A 26,957-nucleotide genomic window follows, 5' to 3' on the forward strand; every position below is an offset into this window, starting at 1 on the left:
CATGTTGGCCAGGCTGGTCTTGAACTCCTGACCTCAAGTGATCTGCCCATTTCAGCCTCCCAAAGTACTGGGATTATAGACGTGAGCCACCGTGCCTGGCCTTATTGATCTTTTCAAAGAACCAGCTTTTGGTCTCATTGACTTTCTCTATAGGTTTTCTGTTGTCAATTTTGTTGAATTTTGCTCTGTATTATTTCCTTCCTTCTATTTGCTTGGGGTTTAGTTTTCTCTTTTTCTAGTCTGCCATAGCAGAAGCTTGGATTATAGATTTGAAACCTTTTTTAACAAACTCATTTAATGCTATAAAATTTCCTCTAAGCACCACTTAGCTACATTCTACAAATTCAATAATGACTTTAATAGTGTTAATAAAAAATCTAAAGTATTAATCAACAGGGTAATCACATGCACAAAGTCAAATTCTTACCAACTGAGTTTTCATCATCTAGGATGTGACTTCGCTGTCTAGGACGACCTGAAGCCATCATGAGGTCTTCATCATCCTCATCATCATTTATAATCCCTTTTGAAAAAGAAGGGATCTCAACTGCATTGTCATTTAGAAAATCACCAGCATTACTCATATCATCTCCATCAAAAAGATCATTATAATCCTTTTCCACTCTGCTAGATACCTTGAACAAATTAATACAAATTATAAAGTAAAAGTGAATGATTTAGAAAAACTCAATTACTAAAAAAGGTAAACTTTTAATATGCACCTATAAATTCTACCAAGCAGCAAACTCACTGAACAGATAAGAATAATTAGTAAATGTATTTATGAGAATTGTATTTATATTTACACAATAAGACCCAGTCCTTATTTCAAATGCCTTGTAGTCTGGGGATGGGATGGGAGTATAGGGACTGACATGTAAACAAATACTGTATATGCGAAAATATAAAATAAGATTTTATTCCTCAGAAGTCATTCCCTAGAAAAGAAGTGATATTAATATGATAAAGTCCCTATAAAGTCTGTCATATTGTAAGACAGTCTCTCATTTACTTTTATTTTGAGCAAAATACTGCATAAGATACATTTTCTTTATATTATCTCAGTTAAAGTTAGTGTTTTGATACTTATAAAAATAAAGTGATAGAACCAATAGAAAAACAAAGAAGGCAAAGAAATTCTACATAAAGCCCCAGAATGGTGGCTCACACCTGTAATCTCAGCACTTTGGGAAGCCGAAGCAGGTGGATGCCTTGAGCTCAGGAGTTCGAGACCAGCCTGGACAACATGATGAAACCTCATCTCCACAAAAAATTAGCCAGGCATGGTGGCATGTGTCTACAGTCCCAGCTACCTGCGAGGCTGAGGTAGGAGGGTCACCTGAACCTGGAAGGTCAGGGCTGCAGTGAGCCATGATCTCACCACTGCACTCCAGCCTGGGTGACAGAGTGAGACCCTGTCTCAAAATAAATAAATTTTTAGATCATTTCAAAAAGTGAAATGGTAAGCAGATACACTGCAAAGATCCCAAGTTACTCCTATAGGATGCATAAAAACTACAAATGTTAAGCCAATGGAAATTTATAGTTTGGTATAAAAGTCTAATGAGAACACCATTAACAGATTAAAAAGTATTATATCATAAACTTTTTATTTTCATTTATTTATTTTTTGACAGAGTGGAGTCTCGCTCTGTCGCCAGGCTGGAGTGCAGTGGCGTGATCTCGGCTCACTGCAACCTCCGCCTCCTGGGTTCAAGCGATTCTCCTGCCTCAGTCTCCCAAGTAGCTGGGACTACAGGAGCATGCCACCATGCCCAGCTAATTTTTGTATTTTTAGTAGAGATGGGGTTTCACCATGTTGGCCAGGATGGTCTTGATCTCTTGACCTCGTGATCCACCCGCCTCAGACTCCCAAAGTGCTGGGATTACAGGCGTGAGCCACAGCGCCCAGCCTTTTTTTTTTTTTTTTTGACACAGAGTCTCACCCTGTCACCCAGGCTGGAGTGCAGTGGCGTGATCTTGGCTCACTGCAAACTCCATCTCCCAGGCTCAAGTGATTTTCCTGCCTCAGCTTCCTGAGTACCTGGGTTTACAGGCCTACACAACCACACCTGGCTAATTTTTGTATTTTCAGTAGAGACGGGGTTTCCCCATGTTGGCCAGGCTATTCTTGAACTCCTGACCTCAGGTGATAAACCCACCTCGGCCTCCAAAAGTTCTGGGATTGTAGGCGTTAGCCACCGTACCCAGACCCTCATAAACCTTTTAAATGGAAGTAAACATAACTGTGCTCTGAAAACTGATGTTTAATAAAATGAGATGAAAAAGTGTTTCTAAATCCATACATTGAAAAATACTTGATATGAGTAAATTAATAACTAAGTGCTATAAGAAGATATTCAACCATTCCATTTATAGTCCTAAAAGTTTGTGTACTCAAGCTGACAAAAAATTGTTTTTAGATTTTCTAATTTAAAAAAATGGGGAGGCCGGGCGTGGTGTCTCATGCCTGTAATCCCAGCACTTTGGGAGGCCGAGGTGGGCAGATCACGAGGTCAGGAGATCGAGACCATCCTGGCTAACATAGTGAAACCCCGTCTCTACTAAAAATGCAAAAATTAGCCAGGCGTGGTGGCACAAGCCTGTAATCCCAGCTACTCTGGAGGCTGAGGCAGGAGAATCACTTGAACCCGGGAAGCAGAGGTTGCAGTGAGCCGAGATCACGCCATTGCACTCCAGCTTGGGCAACAAGAGCGGAACTCCATCTCAAAAAAAAAAAAAAGGGGGAGGCCAGGCACGGTGGCCCATGTCTGTAACCCTAGCACTTTGGGAGGCTGCGGTGGGTGGATCACCTGAGGTCAGGAATTCAAGACCAGCCTGGCTAACATGGTGAAACCCCGTCTCTACTAAAAATACAAAAAATTAGCGGGGCGTGGTGGTGGGTGCCTGTTATCCTAGCTACTTGGGAGGCTGAGGCAGGAGAATCGCTTCAACCCAGGAGGCGGAGGTTGCAGGGAGCCACCATTGCACTCCAGCCTGGGCAACAGAAGACTTTGCCTCAAAGAAAAAAAAATTTTTAATGGAGGACTGTGCCTCATATTTATGATGAAGGCGATAAAATGTTCACAGATGTGAAATTAGCCCAGCTAATTTTTGTATTTTTAGTAGAGACGGGGTTTCGTCATGTTGGCCAGGCTGGTCTTGAACTCCTGACCTCAGGTGATCCACCGGCCTCGGCCTCCCAAAGTGCTGGGATTACAGCCGTGAGCCACCGTGCCCAGCCAAAATTTTTTTTCTTAATTCACTTTTTGTTTTTACCAATGTTACACATGCATATATATTAGTTGGGCAGTTTTACAAGGCGTGCTATGAAAACAGTCCTCTCCACAGCCCCAACTTACTTCTCTACAGAATAAATCCTTCCAGCTCTTTTAGTTGTTTCTTTGCTACTTCTTCCATACCTGTAAATCATATTCTAATAGAATTTTTTTTTTCACTTTTAATCATTGTGTTTAACAGATCCTATTAACTTCCATCTATGGCAGATGAGGATCTGGTACCCTTTCACAACCACCCCAACCGCCATGCTTGCATGTACACTACTCTCCGACCCCAATTCTCCCAATATAGATAGATATATCCTCCTTGTGGTTCAATCAATATACAGTATTTAGGTTATTAAGATCATGTAAATGCTATTCATGGCTGAATAATAAAAATAATAGCCAACACTTATAAAGTATGCCAAACTTATGAAGTGTGCTAGACACTGTTCTAACTATACATAATTCACTTAATCCTCCCAATAACCCCAAGTGGTTGGCATTATTCCTATCTTTTTACACATACAGTATATTATGATCACTGTTCCTTTCTTTTACAACTTTTTGTTTTCCCTGGAGTTAAGAAACTCTCTCTTTACGTCTTTTCTCTTAGACAAATTCCCCAAAGATGATTTTTCCAATCTCCTGCCTGAAACGCATAAGAATGGCTGACAATGTTCTGGGAACCTAGTAGAAGTGAGATGGTCATTTCAACATTCAAGTATCTAATCTTTCATTTAATCCTCTGTTTTCAGTACAGTATTTCCCCCTTACCCAAGACCACTCAACTGTAACCAGTGTCCCTAGACCAAGGACAGTCTATTTCATCTTTTCTAAAAAAACAAATCTCCAACATTCTGCCAGAATGCATGTGAAGATGGGGGAGGGCAGGTACCCAGCTTTGAACACAGATGTTGAGACTAGAACACTCTATGTGCTTATTAAATCACCTCTCCTGCTTTCAGCCCCACTTCTAGAAGCACCTAGTACTACCAAATTCTGAATCTCTGGGGATTCAGTGAGGCAAACTGAGTAGCACCTCAACTTCCAGAAACTACAGTTTTAGAATTCAACTTTTTGAGAAGCTGAAGTGAGTTTCTCATCATCCTTCTATTTTCTAGCCTCCACTTTTTTATTTTTATTTTTTAGATGGGGTATCACTGTCATCCAGGCTGGAGTGCAGTGGCACAATCACGGCTTGCTGTAGCCTCAACCTCCTGGGCTCTAGTGATCCTCCCACCTCAGCCTTCTGAGTAGGAGCATGAAACTACAGGCACACACCACCACACTTGCCTAATTTTTATTTTTTAATTTTTTGTAGAGATGGGGTCCCACCATGTTGCCCAGGCTGATCTCAAACTCCTGGGCTCAAGCAATCCTCCCAAAGTGTTGGGATTACAGGTGTGAGTCACTGCAGCAGAGCTCAAAATTATTTTTATAATCATCCCTTCAACTGACTTCTTTAACCTTATGGGATTATGCATTTAAGAAAATGCCTTTAGTATAGTTTTTGTGGGGGTTTCAGGAGGGACAGCTATAAATGCATGTATTAAGTCTGCAATCTGTAACCAGAAGTCTAAACTAAGACTTGAATATAAATAGGTACATCTGCCAGGCAGGGTGAATAATGAACAAAAGCAAGAAGGTATAAAACAAGGTGCCTGTTTAAAGTTGCTCAGTAAAGCTGTTTGACTAAGCAGAGGAGGTGTATAGGTAGTTCTAAGAGTTAAGGCTAATTCAGAGTAGAAACAGTTTGCAGGCCAAACTGAGACCTGATACAAAATAGTATTTAATGAAAGGTATTCCTTGGAAAGGCATTATATGGAGAGAAAAAAGTTTCTTAGTAAAATACACTTGGGAGACATCAGGTTGAACAAGTAAGAAGTTTTCTTACTATAGATTACTACTCAGCATCTACTATAGTAACATGAAAGGTAATTTTCCAAGAAAGTAAGGCAGTTTGTGGTGTCTTCCAAATCCATATGATCACAGAAACATTTTGAAGAAACTGTTGTACCATACTCCCTTTTACCTTACTGCTTGATGTCTTTCCACTGGGGTCACAAACATTCTCTAGAAGCCCTAGATTTCCTTCCGCATCAGTATACGATATTCGACCACAAGTAGGATGCCATGCCAGACCACAAATTGCATAACCTTTCTCATGTTTCACCCTAAAAATTAAAAAGTAGGTTCTAAAAATACTGTCAAGAAAAATATAAATTGTACATTTCTTTAGGTAAATTTTAGTTAGGAAAGAATAAATGACTTTTGACAATAATTTATAAATAATATAAATTTAATTATATTTTCATTCTGACAATCTGATGGCAAATTTGAAATGTTTCAAAATAAAACCAATACAAAACTAATAGAGATGAGCAAAGAAGAGACAAAAGATACACTAAATCATACCTTTCCATGCAGTCTTTGGTTTCCACATTCCAAACTATGATTAGACCATTAATACTACCTGCAGCTAAATATTGCCCACAGGGAGACCAGGTTACTATATTGAGGGTCTGTAAAGAAAAACAGTTAATAAATAATGATTTTGTAAAATTTCAAACTAAATACTCATTTTATTACCAAATTCAATTTTCTTTTCATTTTTTTTCAAGAATTTGGAGGGCAATCAACCAAATTCAAATTTTTATATCCCTGTTCTATATTATTTCTAATTATATTCGATACAAGACAAAGTTTGCTTATTTTCTAACCTCACTTTTCAATAACATTCAAGTATCACTACCAGCTATTACTTTATCATGAAAAAAATTATACTGGCACAATTTTATTTTATTTTTAGAGTCAGGGTCTTGCTCTGCCACCTAGGCTGCAGTGCAGTGGCACCATCATTACTCACTGCAACTTTCAACTCTGAAGCTCAAGCAATCCTCCTGCCTCAGCCTCCCAGGTAGCTAGGGCTACGGGCATGCACCACCACACATGGCTAATTTTTTAGTATTTTTTGTAGAGATGGAGTCTTCTTTTGTTGCCCAGGTTGGTTTCGGATTCCTGGCCTCAAGCAATCCTCCTGCCTCAGCCTCTCAAAGTGCTGGGATTACAGGCATGAGCCACTGTGCCCAGCCACTGGCACAATTTTCAAAGCAAAACCTAAAAAATGTTATTATCCTAGAAAGAGAGACAATTCAAGACATCCTCTTAGCATTCACAATCAAGATGAAGAAAACTAGTAAGTGAAGTGAACTTTAGTAAGCCATTGCTGACCTACTGGGCTTATGTTTCCTTAACTGTAAATATCTACGCATGTAAGAGACAGAGAAAACAGACCAACAACCTTTCTTCCTCTAAAATTTCAGAGTCCATGATCACAAGTCTCAGTGAAACTCACTTAACAATAAAGGCTAACTACTGATCATTTTAGAACAACTTGTTCTAATACTATGTAAGGGTTAAATCTGACTTCTTATAACAAAGACCTATTTAGTATCCAGTTATTGATCAAATGAAGAAAGGATGAGCTGTTAGAAGATGGACCACATACAACAGCCAGGAGTTGTTTTCCATTCCAATAATATTTAACTGCAACTGTATTCAGGCAAACTATGCATTAACTGCTCCTTACGGCCCACTGAAAGTGTCACTTTGTAAAACCTACCTGAGAGATGAAATTATCTGAAAGATCAAATTGATGACTCCAAGATTCTCTTCTATATAGCTTAACAGATTTTTCCACAGGAATTGCCAGTAACTATTAGAAAAGATAAACAACGTAAACAAAAGTTTACATTAAATTGAATTTGAAGAAGGAAAAAGGCACAAAATTCATTCAGATATATTTACAAGACATAAAAGCAAAATAGTTTTTATTGTTTCTGTTTTTAAGAGACGGTGTCTCACTATGTTGCCCAGGTTGGTCTCTAACTCCTGGGTTCAAGGGATCTTCCTGGCTCAGCCTCCTAAGTAGCTGGGACTACAGGCATACACCACTGTGCCAGGCACAAATCTGTATTTTAATTGGCAACTAATGAAACTCAGAACATTACTTAAAACTTCAATAAGCAAAAAATAGGTGATAATTTGTCATGGGAAGAGAAAAAAATAAAGGTGATCACTCTATTGCTTGCACCCCAAAAATGGAGAACTTGTAATTACTAGTACTTTTAATATGATTACTTTTTTTTCCCCCAAGAGACAGTCTTGCTCTGTCACCCAGGCTGGAGTGCAGTGGTGTGATCATAGTTTACTGAGCCTCAAACTCCTGGGGTCAAAGGATCCTCCTGCTTCAGCCTCCCAAATAGCTAGGACTACAGCCCAACTAATTTTTTTCCTGTTTTTTTGTAGAGATGGGGTCTCACTGTGTTGCTCAAGCTGATACTGAACTCTGGCCTCAAGTGATCCTCCTGCCTCAGCCTCCCAAAGTGCTGAGATTACAGCGTGAGACACCATGCCTGACCTTCAATACTACTTCTTAAGGAATCTAGGTCCTTCTGATATAAAAATTCCTCCCATTTGTTTGAGGAAAATAAAGACAGAATCCTTCAAATATCTTGAAAAACAAGAAATGTATCTTCTTATGCATTATTCTAAAGAAACTGATTAGTAGAAAAAATAAAACTGTGTATTCTTTCCATGATTATCCAAAAAAGGATTAGTAACATATAATAAAAACTTTCTTTTAAATAATTTTTAAATTAGGTTTTTTTGTAAGCAAAGAAAAAAAATACATACTACATTTCCTTGAGCTCAATTATCACTTTAATCTAGAATGTACACTGTTAAAAGTTCACATGGGCTGGGTGTGGTAGCTCAGGCCTATAATCTCAGCACTTTGGGAGGCTGAGACAGGCAGATCACTAGAGCTCAGGAGTTTTGAGACTAGCCTGAGCAACATAATGAGACCCTGTCTCTACAAAAAATAAAAAAATTAGCCAGCCATTGTGGGCGCGTGCCTCTAGACCCAGCTACTCGGGTTGGGGGCTGAGGTGGGAGGATGAACTGAGTCCAGGAGGCAGAGGTTGCAGTGAATCGTGATCATGCCACTGCACTCCAGCCTGGGCAACAGAGTGAGACCATGTCTCAAAAAAAAAGGAAAGAAAAAATAGTTTTAAAAGCCAATTGTGTATATATGTATACAAAAGAAAGAAAAACAAACTATATATATATATATATATATATATATATATATATATATAGTTGCCCAGGCTGGAGAGAAGTAGTGCCATCTTGGCTCACTGCAACATCTGCCTCTCAGGTTCAAGCAATTCTCCTGTCTCAGCCTCCCGAGCAGCTGGGACTACAGGCGCACACCACCACGCCTGGCTAATTTTTGTATTTTCAGTAGAGACGGGGTCTTATCATGTTGGCCAGGCTGGTCTCGAACTCCTGACCTCAGGGGATCCACTCGCCTCAGCCTCCCAAAGTGCTGGGATTACAGGCATGAGCCACTGTGCCCAGCTACCAACTGTATATTTTTTATGTACACTGTCTGCTCATGTCTTCGCTCATCTTTCTAATGGGTTTTTATTGATTTGTAAGAATACTTTGCACACTATGGAAATTAGCTCTGTTTTATTGTTTCAAATTTTCTTCCCCAGTTTGTCATTTGTACTGTGACTAATATTTTGTATCATGCAAAACTATTTACTTTTTATACAATCTACTTTATTAATTTTATTTCCTGAAAAATTTCAAAAGAATAGAAAAGTTGAAATAATAATATAGTAAATACCTATATATAGACTCATCATGTGGAAGCAAGCTTCCAAGATGGTCCTCAAAGATTCCCACTCCACTTCCTGGTATTCATATCCTTGTGCTAATACATTTGCTAAATCTCCTTTTCTCTACCTTTATATACACTAACTTTCCATATACATTTGGTTCTATTTATCTCTTTAACAGGTCTGTGTCTATTCATAACTCAATAGCAAACTTATAATTCTCATAACTTTATGTTTTATTATCTGACTGAATTATTTGCATCACTTTTCTTTTTCAAAACTTTTCATTTTCCACATGGACTTTCCCTTTTTTTTAGAAACCAATGTTTATTTTCTTTTTTTGAGATACAGTCTCGCTCTATCACCTGAGCTAGAGTGCAGTATTGCGATCTCGGCTCACTGCAAACTCCGCCTCCCAGGTTCAAGCAATTCTTATGCCTGAGACTCCCAAGTAGCTGGGATTACAGGCATGTGCCACCATGCCCAGCTAATTTCTATATTTTTAGTAGAGACAGGGTTTCGCCATGTTGCCCAGGCTGGTCTTGAACTCGTGGCCTCAACTGATCCACCTGTCTCAGCCTCCCAAAGTGCTGGGATTATGGGCATGAGCCAGCGAGCCCGACCCAATGTTTATTTTTCATCAACCTTATCTCCATGTTGCTTAAGAGCCTGTGCAAGAACAGCTTAAGATCACTCAGTGGTTGTTCCTATGCATTCAGTGGTCTGAGCAGTGGGGAGCCGCAGACCAGTCTTCTGTGGCAGGTTGAGCACTCCAGTTTTCAGGAGGGAACTGCTAAATAGGCACAGAGGGCACCTACACACCATCAGACCAGTCTGCAACCTCAGGTTGAGGAGCACCGAACTCAGGAGCTGGAGTAGTCCATTCACCCTGAAATTCCTCCTTGGTCACAGCCTTTTCAGCAGCAGGCTGCTCTTCTTTTTCATTCTCCTCAGGAACACTGTAGAAGTAGAGATCAGGCATGACCTCCCACAGGAAATGGTGCCACACATGCGAACTTCCTGGATCGGCATCCACCACATCAATCCCACTGAGTGAGCTCCCTTGCTGTTGCATGGGATGGTAGTGTCCACATAGCACAGAGGAAAATCTGTGTGACACACAGCAATGGTAGGTAGGTTAACATAAGATGCCTCTGTGAGAGGCTGGTGATCAGCACTGGGATTAGTCACCATAAGAAGCTGTGGCTCCTAAAAGGCTGCCTGGATCTGGTTAATTAAAGTTCCAGGAGTGAAGCAGCCAGCAATTGGAGTGACTCCAGTGGCAGCAGCAAACTTCAGCATGGCCTTCGGACCAGTATTCCTGGATGATATGACACTGACATCGAAAGAGTTTTCAACAGCAACAATGGCACAAGCTCCCAGGAGAAGCTTCTCCCAGGTCCTCTTCAGATTTATGATGTAGATGCCAACACTTTTCCTTTTATAGATGTACTGTCCCATCTGGAAGACAAAGCTGGTGCTACCTAAGTGGGTTCCTCCTGCAAGGAACTTAAGGACATCCTCCTCCTTCATTTGCAGGACATTGAGGTTCTAGACATTGTGAAAGTTTCCCTTTAAGTTACAATGGGAATCCAGAACAACATCATAAGGATCCTTCTCTGGGTAGTGCAGAAAGCCCTCATGGGCTTTAGAATCAGCTCAATTTGGTCCTCCTAGACATCTTATTGGTACTTTATTTTATTTTGTTTTCTTTTTTTTTTCCTTAGAGCCTTCAGATGAGACATTTTATTTTTAAGGCAGGGTTTTGCTCTGTTGCCTAGGCTGGAGTACAGTGACAAGATCATAGCCCACTGCAGCCTTAATCTCCTGGGCTCAAGTGATACTCCTGCCTCAGCCTCCCAGGTAGATGGGACTACAGGAATATGCCATCACACCTGGCTAATTTTCATTTTTTTGTGGAGACGAGGTCTTGCTATGTTGCCCAGGCTGGTGTCAAACTCCTGAGCTCAAGCAGTCCTCCTGCCTCAGCCTCCCAAAATGCTGGGATTATAGGCATGAGCCACCACACATAGGCTGTTGTTTTATATGTGAATGTTATCAAAACTATAGATTAATTTAGGGAAGAACTGACATCTTTATTTATATCAAATAATTCCTTTCTAAGAATATATGTTTCTATTTATCTAAGTCTTCTTTTACTTCTCTTGGTAGCATGTTAAAAGTTTCTTTATATAGGTCTTTCACATTTCTTGTACATTTAACCTGTTCTGTATCTTTTTCAATTTAAAAGTAAATGCATTATTTTTCCTACATGCTTTCTAAATGGCTATTGTTTGTATACAGGATAACAATCCTGTATTTGTATAACAATCCTGTATACAAACAATTTTGCTTCCAGTTACCTTACTAAATTTTCTTATTAGTAGTAATGATTTTCTTCCCCAGTTGATTTTCTTGGGATTTACTCATATACAAACATTTCCTTTGCAAATAATGAACATTCTCTTTCTTCCTTTCAAATTTCTCTTATCTTTCTGTTGTCTAACTGTATCAGTTAGTACCTCCAAAATGTTAGGTACTAACGGTGAGAATGGACATAATAAGACTGTCTCCAGAGTTGTTCCATTAAGCATGAATGTGAACAAAAATATAAAATTAATTCATTCATGCAAAATTTATACTTCAAAATGAATCTTGAAAAAGTTCAAATGTTTCTTAAAGCATTTCAATACTAATTATTTGGCTTGGTACTCTAAAATTTATAATCCAAATTTTAAAAAAGTAATTAAAAAAACTATTCTTACACTCAAAGTTGAAAAGGACTGAATAAAACAAAGGTTAAAAATAAGAATCATGCCAGGCATGGTGGCTCACGCCTGTAATACTAGCATTTTGGGAGGCTGAGGCGCGTGGATTGCCTGAGCTCAGGAGTTCGAGACCAGCCTGGGCAACACGATGAAACCTCCTCTCTACTAAAAATACAAAAAATTAGCTGGGCATGGCAGTGTGCACCTGTAATCCTAGCTACTCGGGAGGCTGAGGCAGGAGAATTGCTAGAACCTGGGAGGGAGAGGTTGCAGTGAGCCGAGATCGCACCACTGCACTCCAGCATGGGAGACAGAGTGAGACTCCGTCTCTAATAAAAAAAAAAAAAAAAGAAAAGAAAAGAAAAATAAGAATCACTTACCTTCCCACTTTTTGGCTGCCAAGCAAGTCTGCAGATTGATTTTGCATTTATCACATCGTTGCTTTTTTGTAGCAGTGGCCAACTAATAGCACATGTCTAATTGGTAAAAAAAGAAAATTTCTTTCCTTTATGAAAATCCCCCCCAAAATATATGCAGAACTGAATATATTTAAAGGTTCTTCAAATTAATATATATCTCAGAAAAATGCAACTTAATGCACCTTAATTATAATAATACCTGATATACCTAAACTGCTTTAAGTTCTTCAAAGGTATGATGAGTACAAATCTTAAATAACTAGAGTATTTTCTGTGCAGAATAAACAAATGATATACTCATTGAATAATCATACGCACATACACAAAACCCCAATATGTGAAATTCTTAGAATGACTACAAAAATAAAACTTCAATGGTCTACTATAAAATGTTAAAGTGTCAAAGTCGCTTCGTTTAAATAGCTCAAGAATGAAGGGAAGGAACTGTGGATATTAAGGCATATTTGTGGAGGATATTTCTCTAGTCAATTACATTCATATTCTCTCTAGAAATGCCAAGCCATCTTGGATTGCCTTGGGCAGACTTAACTGTTCCCTCTGTCAATCTGGAGAACACCTTATTTCGTACCTCCTTTAAAACCTTTATTAGGCTGCATTTGAATAAACTGTATATGTGACTCTCCAAATCAAATGTGACCCATAATTTTTTATCCTCAACCATCTAACCCAAGGCCCAACGCATGGTCATTACATTGTAAATATAAAATAACTGAATTTATTCCCTTCATTTACAAAACTTAAAAAGTTAACTATAAGATTATCATTCCCCTTGTGATTAGGTAAAAATGCAATTAGTCTTCAATGTATTTATTTGGCACTAGAATACTGTGGACTTTGATCACAAAAACAGTATTTAATGGTACCAAAGAAACAAATTCCAAAGAAAAGCAATTATTAATTTGGCCCAGTAATACGACATATAACAATTTATTACAGAAATGGGCAAAAAACTTTAAATTTAAATTGCTGAGTTTACCTGATCTGAAATTTGCCACACTCTGACAGATCCATCACAACTAGCTGATGCCTGCAGGAATAAACAATACATTTCTCTATAGTCATAGCCATAATACTACATGGAAAGTGGTTCAATTAATTAAATCAAAAAGCCCTTTTATCAACTGGGTGAAATTTCCTGCTAACTCTCTTACTGAATAAAACAAAGGTTGAAAAGTTGAGTTAGCAGAAAATTTTTTAGAGAGTTAGTAGGAAATATATTTTTAAACATATTCAGGAAAAACACAAAAAGAGAAGGAAAAAATAATTACCAGAAAGATGTCCTTAGGATCAAAGGAAAGACTTAAAACAGGGGCATCATGTCCTCGAAATGTTTTCTGTTGGCTGCTATCCATCACATCCACAATTTTGACTAGAAAATCACTAAGAACAAAAAGAGTAACGCAAATGAATAAATGCTAACACAAAGGCCTCTCCTAAAAGCTATGATCCAAACATTTCTTTTCTTTTTTTTTTTTTTGAGACGGAGTCTCACTCTGTCACCCAGGCTGGAGTGCAGTGGTGCGATCTCAACTGCAACCTCCGCCTCCCAGGTTCAAGCGATTCTCCTGCCTCAGCCTCCCGAGTAGCTGGGATTACAGGTGTGCACCACCATGCCCAGCTAATTTTTGTATTTTTAGTAGAGATGGAGTTTCACCATGTTGGTCAGGCTGGTCTTGAACTCCCGACCTTGTGATCCGCCCACCTCAGCCTCCCAAAGTGCTGGGATTACAGGCATGAGCCACTACGCCTGTCCAAGTATTTTAAAATCACAAAATCTTTATGGCAACTTATAAAATTTGGCACCCAAATTTAATGGCTTACCTTTTAGTTTTGCTCTATAAATATGTTGAAAACACAAGTCAAGATTTCCCATTATGCTAAAATACAAACACTTCCTAAATGGCTTCTTTAGTTACATCTTAAGCTTCTATTATTTGCTAATCTAATTATAGCTACAACCATTTTTAAAAGTACTATACCTTTCACTTCACCTCAGCAATTCAACCAACTATATTGTTTTCCTATGACAAAGAAGCATCAAGAGAAACTCCAAAATATTCTGACTGTACAGCCCAAGTTCTAAGTAAAATAATTTTTTTTTTTTTTTTGAGACAGAGTTTCACTCTTGTTGCCCAGGCTGGAACGCAATGGCATGATCTCAGCTCACTGCAACCTCTGTCTCCCGGGTTCAAGCAATTCTCCTGCCTCAGCCTCCCAAGTAGCCGGGATTATAGGCACCTGCTACTATGCCCAGCTCATTTTTGTATTTTTAATAGAGACGAGGTTTCACTGTGTTGGCCAGGCTGGTCTTGAACTCCTGACCTCAGGTGATCTGCCCACCTTGGCCTCCCAAAGGGCTGGGATTACAGGCATGAGCCACCACGCCAGCCCTAAAATAATTTTTTTAAATTTTCCATCAAGCTATGCTTTCAGTATTATAAAATAGGCCATCTGCCCATCTGCAGAGCAGTATATTTCTTTCCTTTTTTCTTTTTTTGAGACAGAGTCTCACTCTGTCGCCTAGGCTGGAATGCAGTGGCACCATCTTGGCTCACTGCAACCTCTGCCTCCTGGGTTCAAGTGATTCTCCTGCCTCAGCTTCCCGAGTAGCTGGGATTACAGGCACCCGCCACCACACCCAGCTAATTTTTTGTATTAGTAGAGACGGGGTTTTGCCATGTTGGCCAGGCTGGTCTTGAACTCCTGAGCTCAGGTGATCTGCCCGCCTTGGCCTCCCAAAGTGCTGGGATTACAGGCGTGAGCCACCACACCCGGCCAAAGCAATATATTTCAATTCAAAAAGAAGCCCAAGTTTGTCCTCAAAAACCTTTACTAGATAAAAGAATATATGAAGAAACAACAAACAACAAAAAATTAAGTCACAGTCCTGAAAACATTACCCTGAAACAAATAAACAAGGCCTTTTGTTCTAACATTATTTCCTTTTCTGATGTCAAAGAGCCTTACCTAGATCCAGCAGCAATTTTAGTACCATCCCCATTAAAGACCACATGGTTTGCATTTGTAGTGAAGCGAGTCAATATACCATCTGGAACTCCTTCAGGAAATGTGTGGACTTGAATAGTATTATTAGAAACTGCAGTGACCAGTTTTCCATTCTAAAAGAAAAATTAAGGTAAGAAACATTAGCAAAACAAATCCAAATGACTGGGAGTCTCTCCATAGTTAAAAATCCGGTAAAAAACAAAAAACCTTAAAAATCTAGTTCATATCAAGAGAAAAATTATCACTAAATGTACAACTTTGCTGGAATGTGCATTAGCAAGAAAAATTTGCTAGCTTTAGAAAAATTAATTCTACCTTAAGCAGCCTATCTTTTAGCCTCTAATTTTTCTTTTACTTCTGGTAAGAAAAATGTTTGAATAGTACTTCTATGGATCCTAAGTGTTATAAAAAGGAAGGAGACTCAAGAGAGCTTTTCAGAGAAAACAGAGCTAGTCTCAAAATGAGGAGAAGGCATCAGAAGGCATGGCCACAATGGCCACTGCCCTATGTTTCCACAACAAAAGACACATCACATGTCTTTTTAGAGTAAAGTCTAAATGCAGAATCCATGCCAGAGACTGCAGTGATATACCTACAAGGCAAGGAATGTTGAGGATTGCCACACCACCAGAACCCAGAAGACAGGAATGGAACATATTCTCCCTCAGAGCCTTGGGAAGAGCCAACCATGACGACACCTTGATTTCAGACTTCTTGCCTTCTGAACTGTGAGATAATTTTCTGTTGTTTTAAGCCACCAACTTTGTGGCAATTTGTTATACCAGCCTTAGTAAACTAATACAAGACCATGTTTACTTTTTCCTCCTTTACAGTCTTCTTCATATACAAAGGCAGTACATGCTCACTGAACAGAAAAAAATGACAATATGAAAGTATTGCGGCTGGGTGTGGTGGTTCACACCTGTAATCCCAGCACTTTGGGAGGCCAAGGCGGGTGGATCACGTGAGGTCAGGAGTTCGAGACCAGCCTAGCCAACATGGTGAAACCCCATCTCTACTAAAATTACAAAAAAATTAGCCAGGCATGGTGGTGGGCAGCCAGCTGTTTGGGAGGCTGAGGGAGAAGAATCACCTGAACCCGGGAGGCGGCGGTTGCAGTGAGCTGAGACTGCGCCATTGCACTCCAGCCTAGGCAACAAGAGTGAAACTCTGTCTCAAAAAAAAAAAAAAAAAAAAAAAAAGTATCCTGAGCAGAGGGTGAGTTCCTTATTTTATGAATTAATCTCCATTAACATTTTGGGGTTAAGTCTTCTTAATTTTGTTATATTCGTGTGTGTGTTTGTGTGTGTATATATATGTATTTATTAATTTTAACAAACATAAGACTACACTATATTAACTGTTCTGAATCTCATTTTTTTTACTTATTGTAAACTTATTTTCAACTTATTATAAATATATTTTCTGATGAAAATAGATACCCTACTTTTATAATGGCTGCATAGTATTCCATTATATGGCTCTACCAAAATTTATAAACTAACTTCTCAATTGAAAGACACTTCAAATGTTTCTGACATTTGCTATTGTTATGAATTGTGCTTTTACTATCCTTTTCCACATAAACTTGAAAATAGCCAGAAATGACTGTGTACATTCTAATTTTAATACACGGTATCAATTTGCTCTAAAAAAAAAAGTTTCTCACTTAAGTATCCAGCCACTATGTATGATAATACTTACTTCTCAAAGCCCTCACTATTACTGGGATTAGCAATATTTTTCATCCTTGCCAATCTTATGGGGAAAAAAAATCCAATTTTAAAATTTGCATTTCTTTGCTTACTAGTAAGATTTAGCTTACATTTAATGTATGTTGGTCATTTACATTTTTTCTTCTGGGAACGCATTTTCCAATTATATATGATCATTTTAAAAAGAATATCTAAACATCATCTTATCTACCTTAAATGCTCCTGGGTTTGGAAAAAATATGAATTCTGTGGAAAGATTTTTCTACCTAAACACAATATACTCAAGTTAAAAGTCATCACAAATAAAAAGCTTAGGGGTTTATAGATAATTAATTTCCAAAGTCCTTCTGAATAAGTCTTCTTTCTCCAAGTAACCTACATCTCATTCCCATATTTGCGTTACACAAAACATCAGAAACACATATGAATATATATTGGGAAAGTTAATTAAACATTCCCATTTTCTAGAACAATTCCTTAAGTTATCTGAATCAGTAGGTGTTTTAGTCTGTTCTGTACTGCTATAAGAATCCCACAGACTGGGTAATTTACAATGAACAGAAATTTATTGTCTCATGATTCTGAAGGCTGGACACTACAAGATTGAGGGGTTGGCATCTGGCAAGGGTCTTCTTATTGCATCATCCCATCTTGGAAAGGTAAAGAGAGGGCCAGAGGGAGAGCAAGAGGATCAAACTCACCCTTTTATGATGAACCCACTCCTGAGATGGTGGCATCAATCCAATCATGAGGCCAGAGCCCTCATGGTCTCATTACTTCTCAGTAGACCCCACCTCCCACCACTGTTATGTTGGGGATTAAGTTTCCAACACATGCTTTTAGGGGAACACATTCAAATCATAGCAGTGAGCTAAAAACACCACTGAGTTTTCCCTTAAAGGAAAAAAGGGAACATTTAAACCTTTCTTGGAAGTATTATTTTCCTGCATTTATTTTAATTGGTTCACCACTCATGTCCATTAATCACTTTTAATAAACCACAAATTTTGGGGTGGTCAGGTATGGTGGCATGCACCTACAGTCCTAGCTGCCCGGGAGGCTGAACTGGGAGGACTGCTTGAGCCCGAGTTTGAGACCAGTCTGAGCAACACGGCAAGATCCCATTTCAAAAAAAAAAAAAAAAAATTGGTGGGGCAAGTTATGGCATTATCATGCATTTTAAAATATTATTTCATGAGGTTAAAAAAAGGTATATCTATATTCAAAAATATTTTTCACACCCCATCTCAAAAAAAAAATGGTAGGGCAAGTTACGGCATTATCATACATTTAAAAATATTATTTCATGAGATAAACAAAGGTATATCTATATTCAAAAATATTTTTTCACTCAAGCATAAAAATCACATGCCAGTATCATTTCATATCAATTGATATAACTGTTTTTACTACCTTCAAAGCACATGAATATGCCTTTTCTCCAACATTAATGAACTTAGGATCATCATCATCCAAGTCTTCCCAAATCCTCACATCACCATCACTTCCACAAGTCACAATAAAACTGTGAAGAAAAGACACAAATTAAAGTCATCGGGCATGGTGTCTCATGCCTATAATGCTAGCACTTTGGGAGTACAAGGTGGGAGGATTGCTTGAGGCCAGGAGTTCAAGACTAGCCTGGATAATACAGAGAGACCTAGTCTCTACAAAAAATTAAAAAATTAGCCAGGCATGGTTATGTGTACCTGTAGTACCAGCTACTTGGGAGGCTGCAGTAGGAAGATAACTTGAGCCTGGGAGGTCAAGGCTGCAGTGAACCATGACGGCACCACTGCACTCCAGCCTGGGCAACAGAGCAAGACTCTATCTCAAGGAAAAAAAAAGTCACCTAGTTTCATATACATTAGTTTTTTGGAATGCTACCTCTGTATTTACCGCTTTTTCACAAAATGAAGACATTAGCCAGTATTTTTTCTCATTTTATACACTTAAACTTTAAAAATAAAGTGCTAATTTCCTTCTATAAAATAAAAGATGAGTTTAATACTCTAGTTCTTCTTTGGCATAAAATTATAAAATTTTGAGGCAGGGTCTCATTCTGTTGCCTAGGCAGTATCATGATTATAGCTCTCTAAACCCTCCGCCTCCCAGGCTCAAGTGATCAACCCACTTCAGCTCCCCAGGTCGCTGGGACTACAGGCGCATGCCACCATGCCTGGCTAATTTATTTTTTGTAGAGACAGGGTGTCCCTACATTGCCCAGGCTGGTCTTGAGCTCCTGGGCTCAAGGGATCTGCCTGTCTTGACCTCCCAAAGTCAAGGGATTACAGACATGAGTCACCATGCTTGGCCAGCATAAAATTATTTATTTGTAAGAATGTAAGAAAGATGGGTATATAATCTGCAACAATAGGGACCGTATCTTCCTTGTCCACCATTGTATCCCTAGCACCAAACAGTCTCTGACAGAAACCTTAATAAATGTTTGTTGAATTAATAAATGAATAGATGTATGAGCTCAACTATCTAAACATGTTTCAAATAACCATCTGTATCTATCATAACTTGTTTTAAACTTATCTTCCAAATGCTTTTACTCATTTAGTATGTGCCCTATCTACACACATACAAAAAAGCAAATAAAAACACAAAATATAATGTATATAATAAAATACAAAAATAATACATAATAAACAGCAAAAAAAATCTATATAAAGAGCTGTGGATGTTCAAAAGAAAAAGATTAATTCTCACCTGAGAAAATCAAAAAGATTCATAAGAAAGATGGTATTTACACTGGGAAGTCAAAGAACAAGCAGGACTAGATATGCTAAGACTGGTGACAAGGGCAGTTCCAGAGAAAACCACATGAAAAAAAATATAGTTAATACAGCACGGGGGAGTTTACCTGGAGCAGACAAGCCAGGAAAGGAAAAGGAAAATGAAGTCTAGGTCACCTATTTAGAATAACCTTAATGCCAGAGTAAGGTGGTTAGGCTCCCTTCTATAGAGAGTAGATAGGAGGACCATAAGTCTCAGTTTGCCTGGGATACTCCTGGTTTATGTGTCCAATTGGCCTGGCATTGTCCAGGAATTTTCACTTTAAAACATATTAGTATTAGTTGCATCAAAATTGGCTAGGGTGGAGCCTGACCAACATGGCAAAACCCTGAGTCTACTAAAAATACAAACATTAGTCAGACACAGTGCTGTGCACACCTGTAATCCCAGCTACTCCAGAGGCTGAGGCATGAGAATCATTTGAACCCAGGAAGCAGAGGATGCAGTGAGCCGAGATCGCACTACTATAGCCTGGGAAACAGCACGACACTGTCTCAAAAAAAAAAAAAAAAAAAAAAAAAAAAGGCTAGGGTGGGTTTGGCAGACCTCTTCTTTGTACTTCCAGCTTCTGCCATGGTCTCATTTGGTAACATAACACACATAACACATGGTTAAATCTGTAAAATGACTAGTGATAAGCTATCTCCCCTTTTCCTACCCTTTCCTGATGCAATGTGACTAACAAATCCTTTCGGGGACAACATGTGAGGCATTCAATAAAAAACGGAATGGATTCAGACATAAGACCCTAGGGATAGCTACTTCTTTCAGTCCCAATGGTGATGAGAGAAGTATTTCACGTTTTTGTTCCGATGGAATTTTTTTTTTTTTTTTTTGAGACACAGTCTCACTCTATCGCCCAGGCTGAAGTGCAGTGGTGCTATCACAGCTCACTGCAACCTCTGCCTCCCGGGTTCAAGTGATTCTCCTGCCTCAGCCTCCCAAGTAGCTAGGACTGCAGGCGTGCGCCACCACACCCAGCTAATCTTTGTGTTTTTAGTAGAGATGGGGTTCCACCATGTTGGCCAGGCTGGTCTTGAACTCCTGACCTCAGGTGATCCACCCACCTCGGCCTCTCAAAGTGCTGGGATTATAGGCATGAGCCACCACACCCAGTCCCGATGGGCTTCTTGGTGTATCAGCAGATGCACTAGAGGAGACGTACAAAGTTACAGGTGCCAGTTGGTGGGACCAATGGAAAATTATAGTGAAATATAGTAGAATTAATAAGAAATAAAGGCAGAAAATAGAGTTAAGCAGTCTTCTAAAGAGCTTTTAGAGTAGTCTGAATGTTTTTCTAAATGGTTTTGTCCTTTATTGTATCAAATAACTAACTACATATTAATTTTATTGATTGCTATGCTTTTGAAATTTCGGGAAAAAAATGAAAACCAACACAACCCTTTCAGTGGTAATGAGCTAAAAAAGTATATCAAGTACATATTTAATAAAAGATTAAATACTAAATTTCTTCTTCTCAGGAAAGTTGATAATGAAAATATAACTTGAATAAAATGTTTGTTGACATTTACCACGGGGCTACAGTCATACAATAGTGATAACACCAACCACAGGAAAATTAGAAGAGAAAGAAGTCCCAAAGAAGCATCAGTATCTATTCAAGTTAGTAGTTATCTTGAGAAGGCTGCCTAAAAACTGTGATTCTACTCCTGCAGAAGGTGAGTTTATATCTTGTGAAGCATGATTCTTCCTAAGAACTCAGTGCTCTCCAAAACAACTTTCTGAGGTGATGAAAATGGTCTATACCTGGTACTGAGCAATTGAAATGTGGCTAATGTGACAGACAGACTGACTTTTTAACGAAGTTAACCTTAATTGATTTAAACCTACATAGCTGCATGTGGCTAGTAGCTACTGTATTGGACAGTGCAGCATTAAAAGAAATGTCAGTTGTTCTAAAATAATTTTGTTCATTTTTCATTCCAAGTTTTCTGGTGCAAGCATAAAAAGTGAAGTGACTGTTAATGGGTTGTCTCCATTATCAAAAGAACTTTCAGATGAGATCAGGTGCGTTCAGGGTGGTATGGCCATAGACAGCAAAATAACTTTCAAACTGTTAAATGATAAAAGTATTATATCAATGTCACCAGGAGTTTTAAATAGAAAATCGCCCGTATTAATTCCAATAATAGTTGAGTTTACTCTTCAGTTCATGGAAACAAAGTAAATCTTCTGGAAGTTCATTCTGCTGAAAGTGAAATATCTGACATCGGTGGGGATTCTATCTAAATTTATTTGAAAAGTTTAACACTAATGATAAAATTCTTAATTTTTACAGTAATACAAATACAAACTTTGGCAGGAAATAGAGTTCAGCAGTCCTGTGAAAGAAGTGCTTTTAGAGTAGTCTAAACATTCTTCTAAATGATTTTATCCTTTATTGTATCAAATAACTACATATTAATTTTATTGTTTTCTCCAGTGCTGTAGGAAAAATCAATATTCTTTTTTTTTCTTTTTGAAACAGGGCCTTGCTCTGTTGCTCAGGCTGGAGTGCAGTGGCACCATCTCGGGTCACTGCAACCTCCACTTCCCAGGTTCAAGTGATTCTCCTGCCTCAGCCTCCCAAGTAGCTAGTATTACAGGCACGTGCCACCCACACCTGGCTAAATTTCGTATTTTCATAGAGATGGGGTTTCACCATGTTGGCCAGCCTGGTCTCGAACTCTTGACCTCAAGTGATACGCCTACCTCAGCTTTCCAAAGTGCTGGAATTACAGACGTAAGCCACTGCACCCAGCCAGAAAAATCAATGTTCTTACTATATTAGGAAATCTGTGAAACACAAAAGTACTTGAATTTGGAATTACAATTCATGATTCTATCCAAATGAGCTGCAAGATAACACACCAACAAAAAAGAAGCCATACTTGTCAAATCTTCAGATTTTATTTATATCTAGAATTGCTGAACAACAGAATTTTTGAAAAAAACATGTTTTGTTTCTGTTTTTGTTGCCCAGGTTGGAGTGCAGTGGCCCTACCACGGCTCACTGCAGGCTTGACCTGGGCTCAAGCAATCCTCCCACCTCAGCTGCACACAAATCAATGTGATATACAGAAAAACTACTAGACCTCCTGGCCTCAAGCAATCCTCCCACCTCAGCAGCGCACAAACCAATGTTAATTAAATACACAAAAAATACTAGCATTGCAGGACATACTTTCTCCCTCTGCTTGGAGTGATTGGGTTTTTAAAATCTTTAAGCCTTTGAAGAGCGAGCGACTCTGTAAAACTACCTAAGTGTCCTACTGTAATAATGGTATTATTATTATTAGAAACAAGTCCTCTAAATCTTAGTTGCATTTAGTTGAAAACAGACATCTTTAATCAAAGCATTAAACATAAGCTTTTGAAGCTTTTAGTGAAATGCAATTCATGAAAACAAAACTTATGCACAGGAAGACACTGAAATTTATCCCTACAAAAGCAAATAAGAATTGAACAAATTGTACATGAAAAGCTGAAATGGTGAATGATTTCATTTTAAAATTCTGTAACTGTACTTTGGAATATCTTGACTTGTGGGAAGAATCTTTTGATAGAACTCCTATTTTTAATTGTATTAATTTATGTTCTGTGCCAGAATGAAATAAAAGAGTAGGCTTAAAATCTGTGAAACAGCCAAAAGAATCATAGACAACTTGATGAATTTTGTCCTTAAAAACAGTGAAGACCCTATTATTGAAGAAGTGTACCCTGAATGGAGATAAAAAGACAGAACCTATAAAAATACTGAGGCTGAAGTATTTACCCATTTCAATTAAAACAAATTCTTAAAAATTATGACTCTCCCACCTAGTAGAATTTGCTATGAGCCTGCCAAGTACCTTAGAACCTAACATTTTTCTCATTAAAAAATATTATAGTCTAGGCCAGGCATGGTGGCTCACGCCTGTAATCCCAGCACTTTGGGAGGCGAGACCAGCCTGACCAACAATGGAGAAACCCCATCTCTACTAAAAATACTAAATTATCCAGGCATGGTGGCGCATGCCTGTAATCCCAGCTACTTGGGAGGCTGAGGCAGGAGAATTGCTTGAACCTGGGAGACAGAGGTTACAGTGGGCCGAGATAGTGCCATTGCACTCCAGCCTGGGCAACAAGAGTGAAACTCTGACTCGAACAAATAAAAAAAAGAAAAGAATTGAAGATTTAACTTCAAATTTATTCAGCATAAAATGCAACTCTAAACAAGGCTACAGCTAATTTTTTATGAGAAAAATTAAAATAACACTGTATTAAAAATATATTTTTCAGAAAAATATCAGCAATACCATGGGACAGACAGGCTAAGAAACTGATTAAAGCACATAAATATGTACCAGAAATGATTATCTTACATATGTTAACATTTAGATCATATGTTTAATGTTTGGATAATCAATGTAAATAAATATTTTTATTTTTTTCTTAGGTAAACTGGGTAAGTTGTTAATTTACATATTCCTAGAAAATTATACCTTTGTTTCAAATTTTCAAAACTATTGGCATAAGGGTGTCAATGTATTCACGTATTTTGAAGCCTATATTGTACCTTTTTTATCTCTAATTTTATTTGTGCCTTCTCTTTTTTGATTCATGACTCTTGCTAAAGCTTTGTTCTACTAGGTTCTACCCCCAATAAACCAGATTTTAGTTATAAGATGTATGGGATTTACTTTAAAATAATAAAGAGTAAGGCTGGGTGTGGTGGCTCATGCCTGTAACCCCAGCACTTTGGGAGGCCAAGGCCGGTGGATCAATTGAGGTCAGGAGTTCAAGACTAGCCTGGCCAACATGACGAAACCTTGTCTCTACTAAAAATACAAAAATTAGCCAGCTGTTGCGGAGGGCATCTGTGATCCCAGCTACTTGGGAGGCTGAGGAGAGAGAATCACTTGAACCCAGGAGGCAGAGGTTACAGTGAGCCGAGATCGTGCCACTGCACTCCAGCCTGGGCGACAGAGCTAGACTCCATCTCAACAAAAAAGAAATCCGCTATCAGTGTCTGGGCATGAAGATTAATTATATCAAGACTTCATCAGCTTTATGACATAACCTCAAGGAGTCAATGATTACCAACGCATTTCTTACTACCTCAACTCTATCCTCAGACAGCAACATTCCTTCCCTAATCTGACCACCTCTTCTTGACTCTTAATCATTGAGTCTCATGAGGTTCATGGTGAGGCACAAGCAAAATCTCTATATACTCAGCTTTCTTTCTGGTCATTCTTCTGGGGTCACTGCTTCCTCTTCAGCCCTCTTAAGTAGTGACTGATTACTTTCTATACCCCACTGGTACTAGAGACAAAATCAAAACCACGTAGTGTCAACCTCACTAATTCAAATTCCTCCCCTCCCATTATCTTGAATCCACTTCAAGGTTTTCATTCTTACCATTCCATAAAACTTGCCAATGGCCTCCACATTGCTAAATCTAATGGTGAATTCTCAGTCTTCAACCTGACTCACCAGGAGCATTTGACAGAGTCTATTATTTCTTGTTCCTCAAACACTTCTTTTGGCTTCTAAACATCCTTCTTGTCTTTCAGTTCTCTACTTTTCTAGCTACTCTTTCTTAGTCTCCTTAGCTGGATCCTCTTTAACTTGATCTCTAAATATTTTGGAGTACCCTTGAACCTCTTTTCTTACCTATATTTACTCCTTCCCTAGGTGACTTCATCCAAGTTCACAGTAATAAATATTATGTTTATAAGGACAATTCTCACATTTATATTCTTAGCCAGAACCTCAACCCTGAACTCTGGAAGGTATCAGCTAAAGATGTAAAGGTCACCCTTGAACAACATGGGCATTACAGGTTCCAACCCCTAAACAGTCAAAAATCCACATAGAAGTTTTGATTATCCTAAAACTTTACTAACAGCCTACTGTTGAGTAGAAGTCTTACTGATAACATAAACAACTAACAATATTTTGTCTATGTATTATATACTGTATCTGTACAATACAGCAATATAGAGAAAAAATATATCAGGAAAATCATAAAGAGGAGAAAAAATATTTACTATTTATTAAGTGGAAGTAGATCATCATAAAGGTCTTCATCCTTATCGTCTTCACAGTGAGAAGGCTGACGGGGAACACGAAGAGGAGTTGGTCTTACTGTCTCAGAGGTGGAAGAGGGGGAGGAAGTAGAGGAGGAGGCAGGAGAGGCAGGCATACTTGGTGTGACCTTATAAAAACACATCATAATTTCCGTCTGACTCTTTTCCTTTTTAATTTCTCTAAAAATGTTTCTATACAGTACCAATCCTTCTTCCACCATTTCCTTTAATTTCAGTGCTCATAACATAGAAGGGTCTACGTTGTAAAATAAGTCAAAAGCAGTCTTGAATAATCAGAACCCTTCTGCCAGATTGCTTAAAGTCAATTTGTTTTCTGGCACTGCTTCTTCTACATCTTCTTCCTTATCACTTGGCAGTAGTTAGGCAGAACTCATTTCTATCAAATTGTCTTCTGCTAACTCTTTGGTTTAGTGTCTATTAGCGTTCCTTTTTTTTTTTTTTTTGGAGACAGAGTTTTGCTTTGTTGGCCAGCCTGGAATGTGCAGCGGCACAATCTCGGCTCACTGCAACCTCCACCTCCTGAGAGAAGGTGGAGTGTGGGATTACAGGCGTGTGCCAACATACCCAGCCAATTTTTTATGTTTTTGGTAGAGACTGGGGTCTCATCATGTTGGCCAGGCTGGTCTCAAACTCCTGACCTCAAGTGATCCATCTGCCTGGGCCTCCCAAAGTGCTGGGATTACAGGTGTGAGCCACTGCGCCAAGCCATGTCTGCTACCTCTTGAATGTCTCCAAGGTCTATATCTTGAAATTACTTCGCTCCCTATCTTTTTTGCCATACCCACAATCTCCTTCATGATTTCCTTGACTGGCTCTGCTGTCAATCTTAAGTCATGCACAACGTCTGGACACAGTTTTCTCCAGCAGGAATTTGATTCGGGCTCGATGGCCTTCAGAGCTTTTTCTATAACAATGATGGCATCTTCAATGGTATAATCCTTCCAGACTTTTAGGATGTTCTCTCTACTGGGGTTCTCTTCCATAGCAATGACAATCCTTTCCATAGATTAGTTTATGTAATGAGCCTGTAAAGGCCTGTATGAACTCCTGATCTAGAGGTTGAATTCGAGACATTGTGTTTGGGGGCAAGTATACCAGTTTGACACCTTCAGTATTGAACTTATGGTGTCCTGGGTGGCCAGGTGCATTGCCCAACA

General features: G+C 38.7%; 1 protein-coding gene across 4 annotated transcripts in view; it reads right to left on the bottom strand.

Moving 5' to 3' along the window:
* Positions 1-26,957, bottom strand: part of WDHD1 (WD repeat and HMG-box DNA binding protein 1) — an 85,164-nt gene that overhangs the window by 54,182 nt on the left and 4,025 nt on the right. For all 4 annotated transcript variants that reach the window (XM_034937586.3, XM_003831693.6, XM_034937587.1 and 1 more), the window contains 9 exons: positions 18,314-18,425; positions 15,147-15,298; positions 13,448-13,559; positions 13,156-13,206; positions 12,120-12,215; positions 6,907-6,999; positions 5,700-5,806; positions 5,317-5,458; positions 428-635 (listed from right to left, as the gene is read on the bottom strand). In XM_034937586.3, coding sequence (XP_034793477.1) covers positions 428-635; positions 5,317-5,458; positions 5,700-5,806; positions 6,907-6,999; positions 12,120-12,215; positions 13,156-13,206; positions 13,448-13,559; positions 15,147-15,298; positions 18,314-18,425 — 1,073 coding nt within the window. The remainder of the gene's footprint in view (positions 1-427; positions 636-5,316; positions 5,459-5,699; positions 5,807-6,906; positions 7,000-12,119; positions 12,216-13,155; positions 13,207-13,447; positions 13,560-15,146; positions 15,299-18,313; positions 18,426-26,957) is intronic.

The sequence above is a fragment of the Pan paniscus genome, chromosome 15 (genome assembly GCF_029289425.2).
Source record: "Pan paniscus chromosome 15, NHGRI_mPanPan1-v2.0_pri, whole genome shotgun sequence".
NCBI classification, from domain to species: Eukaryota; Metazoa; Chordata; class Mammalia; order Primates; family Hominidae; genus Pan; species Pan paniscus.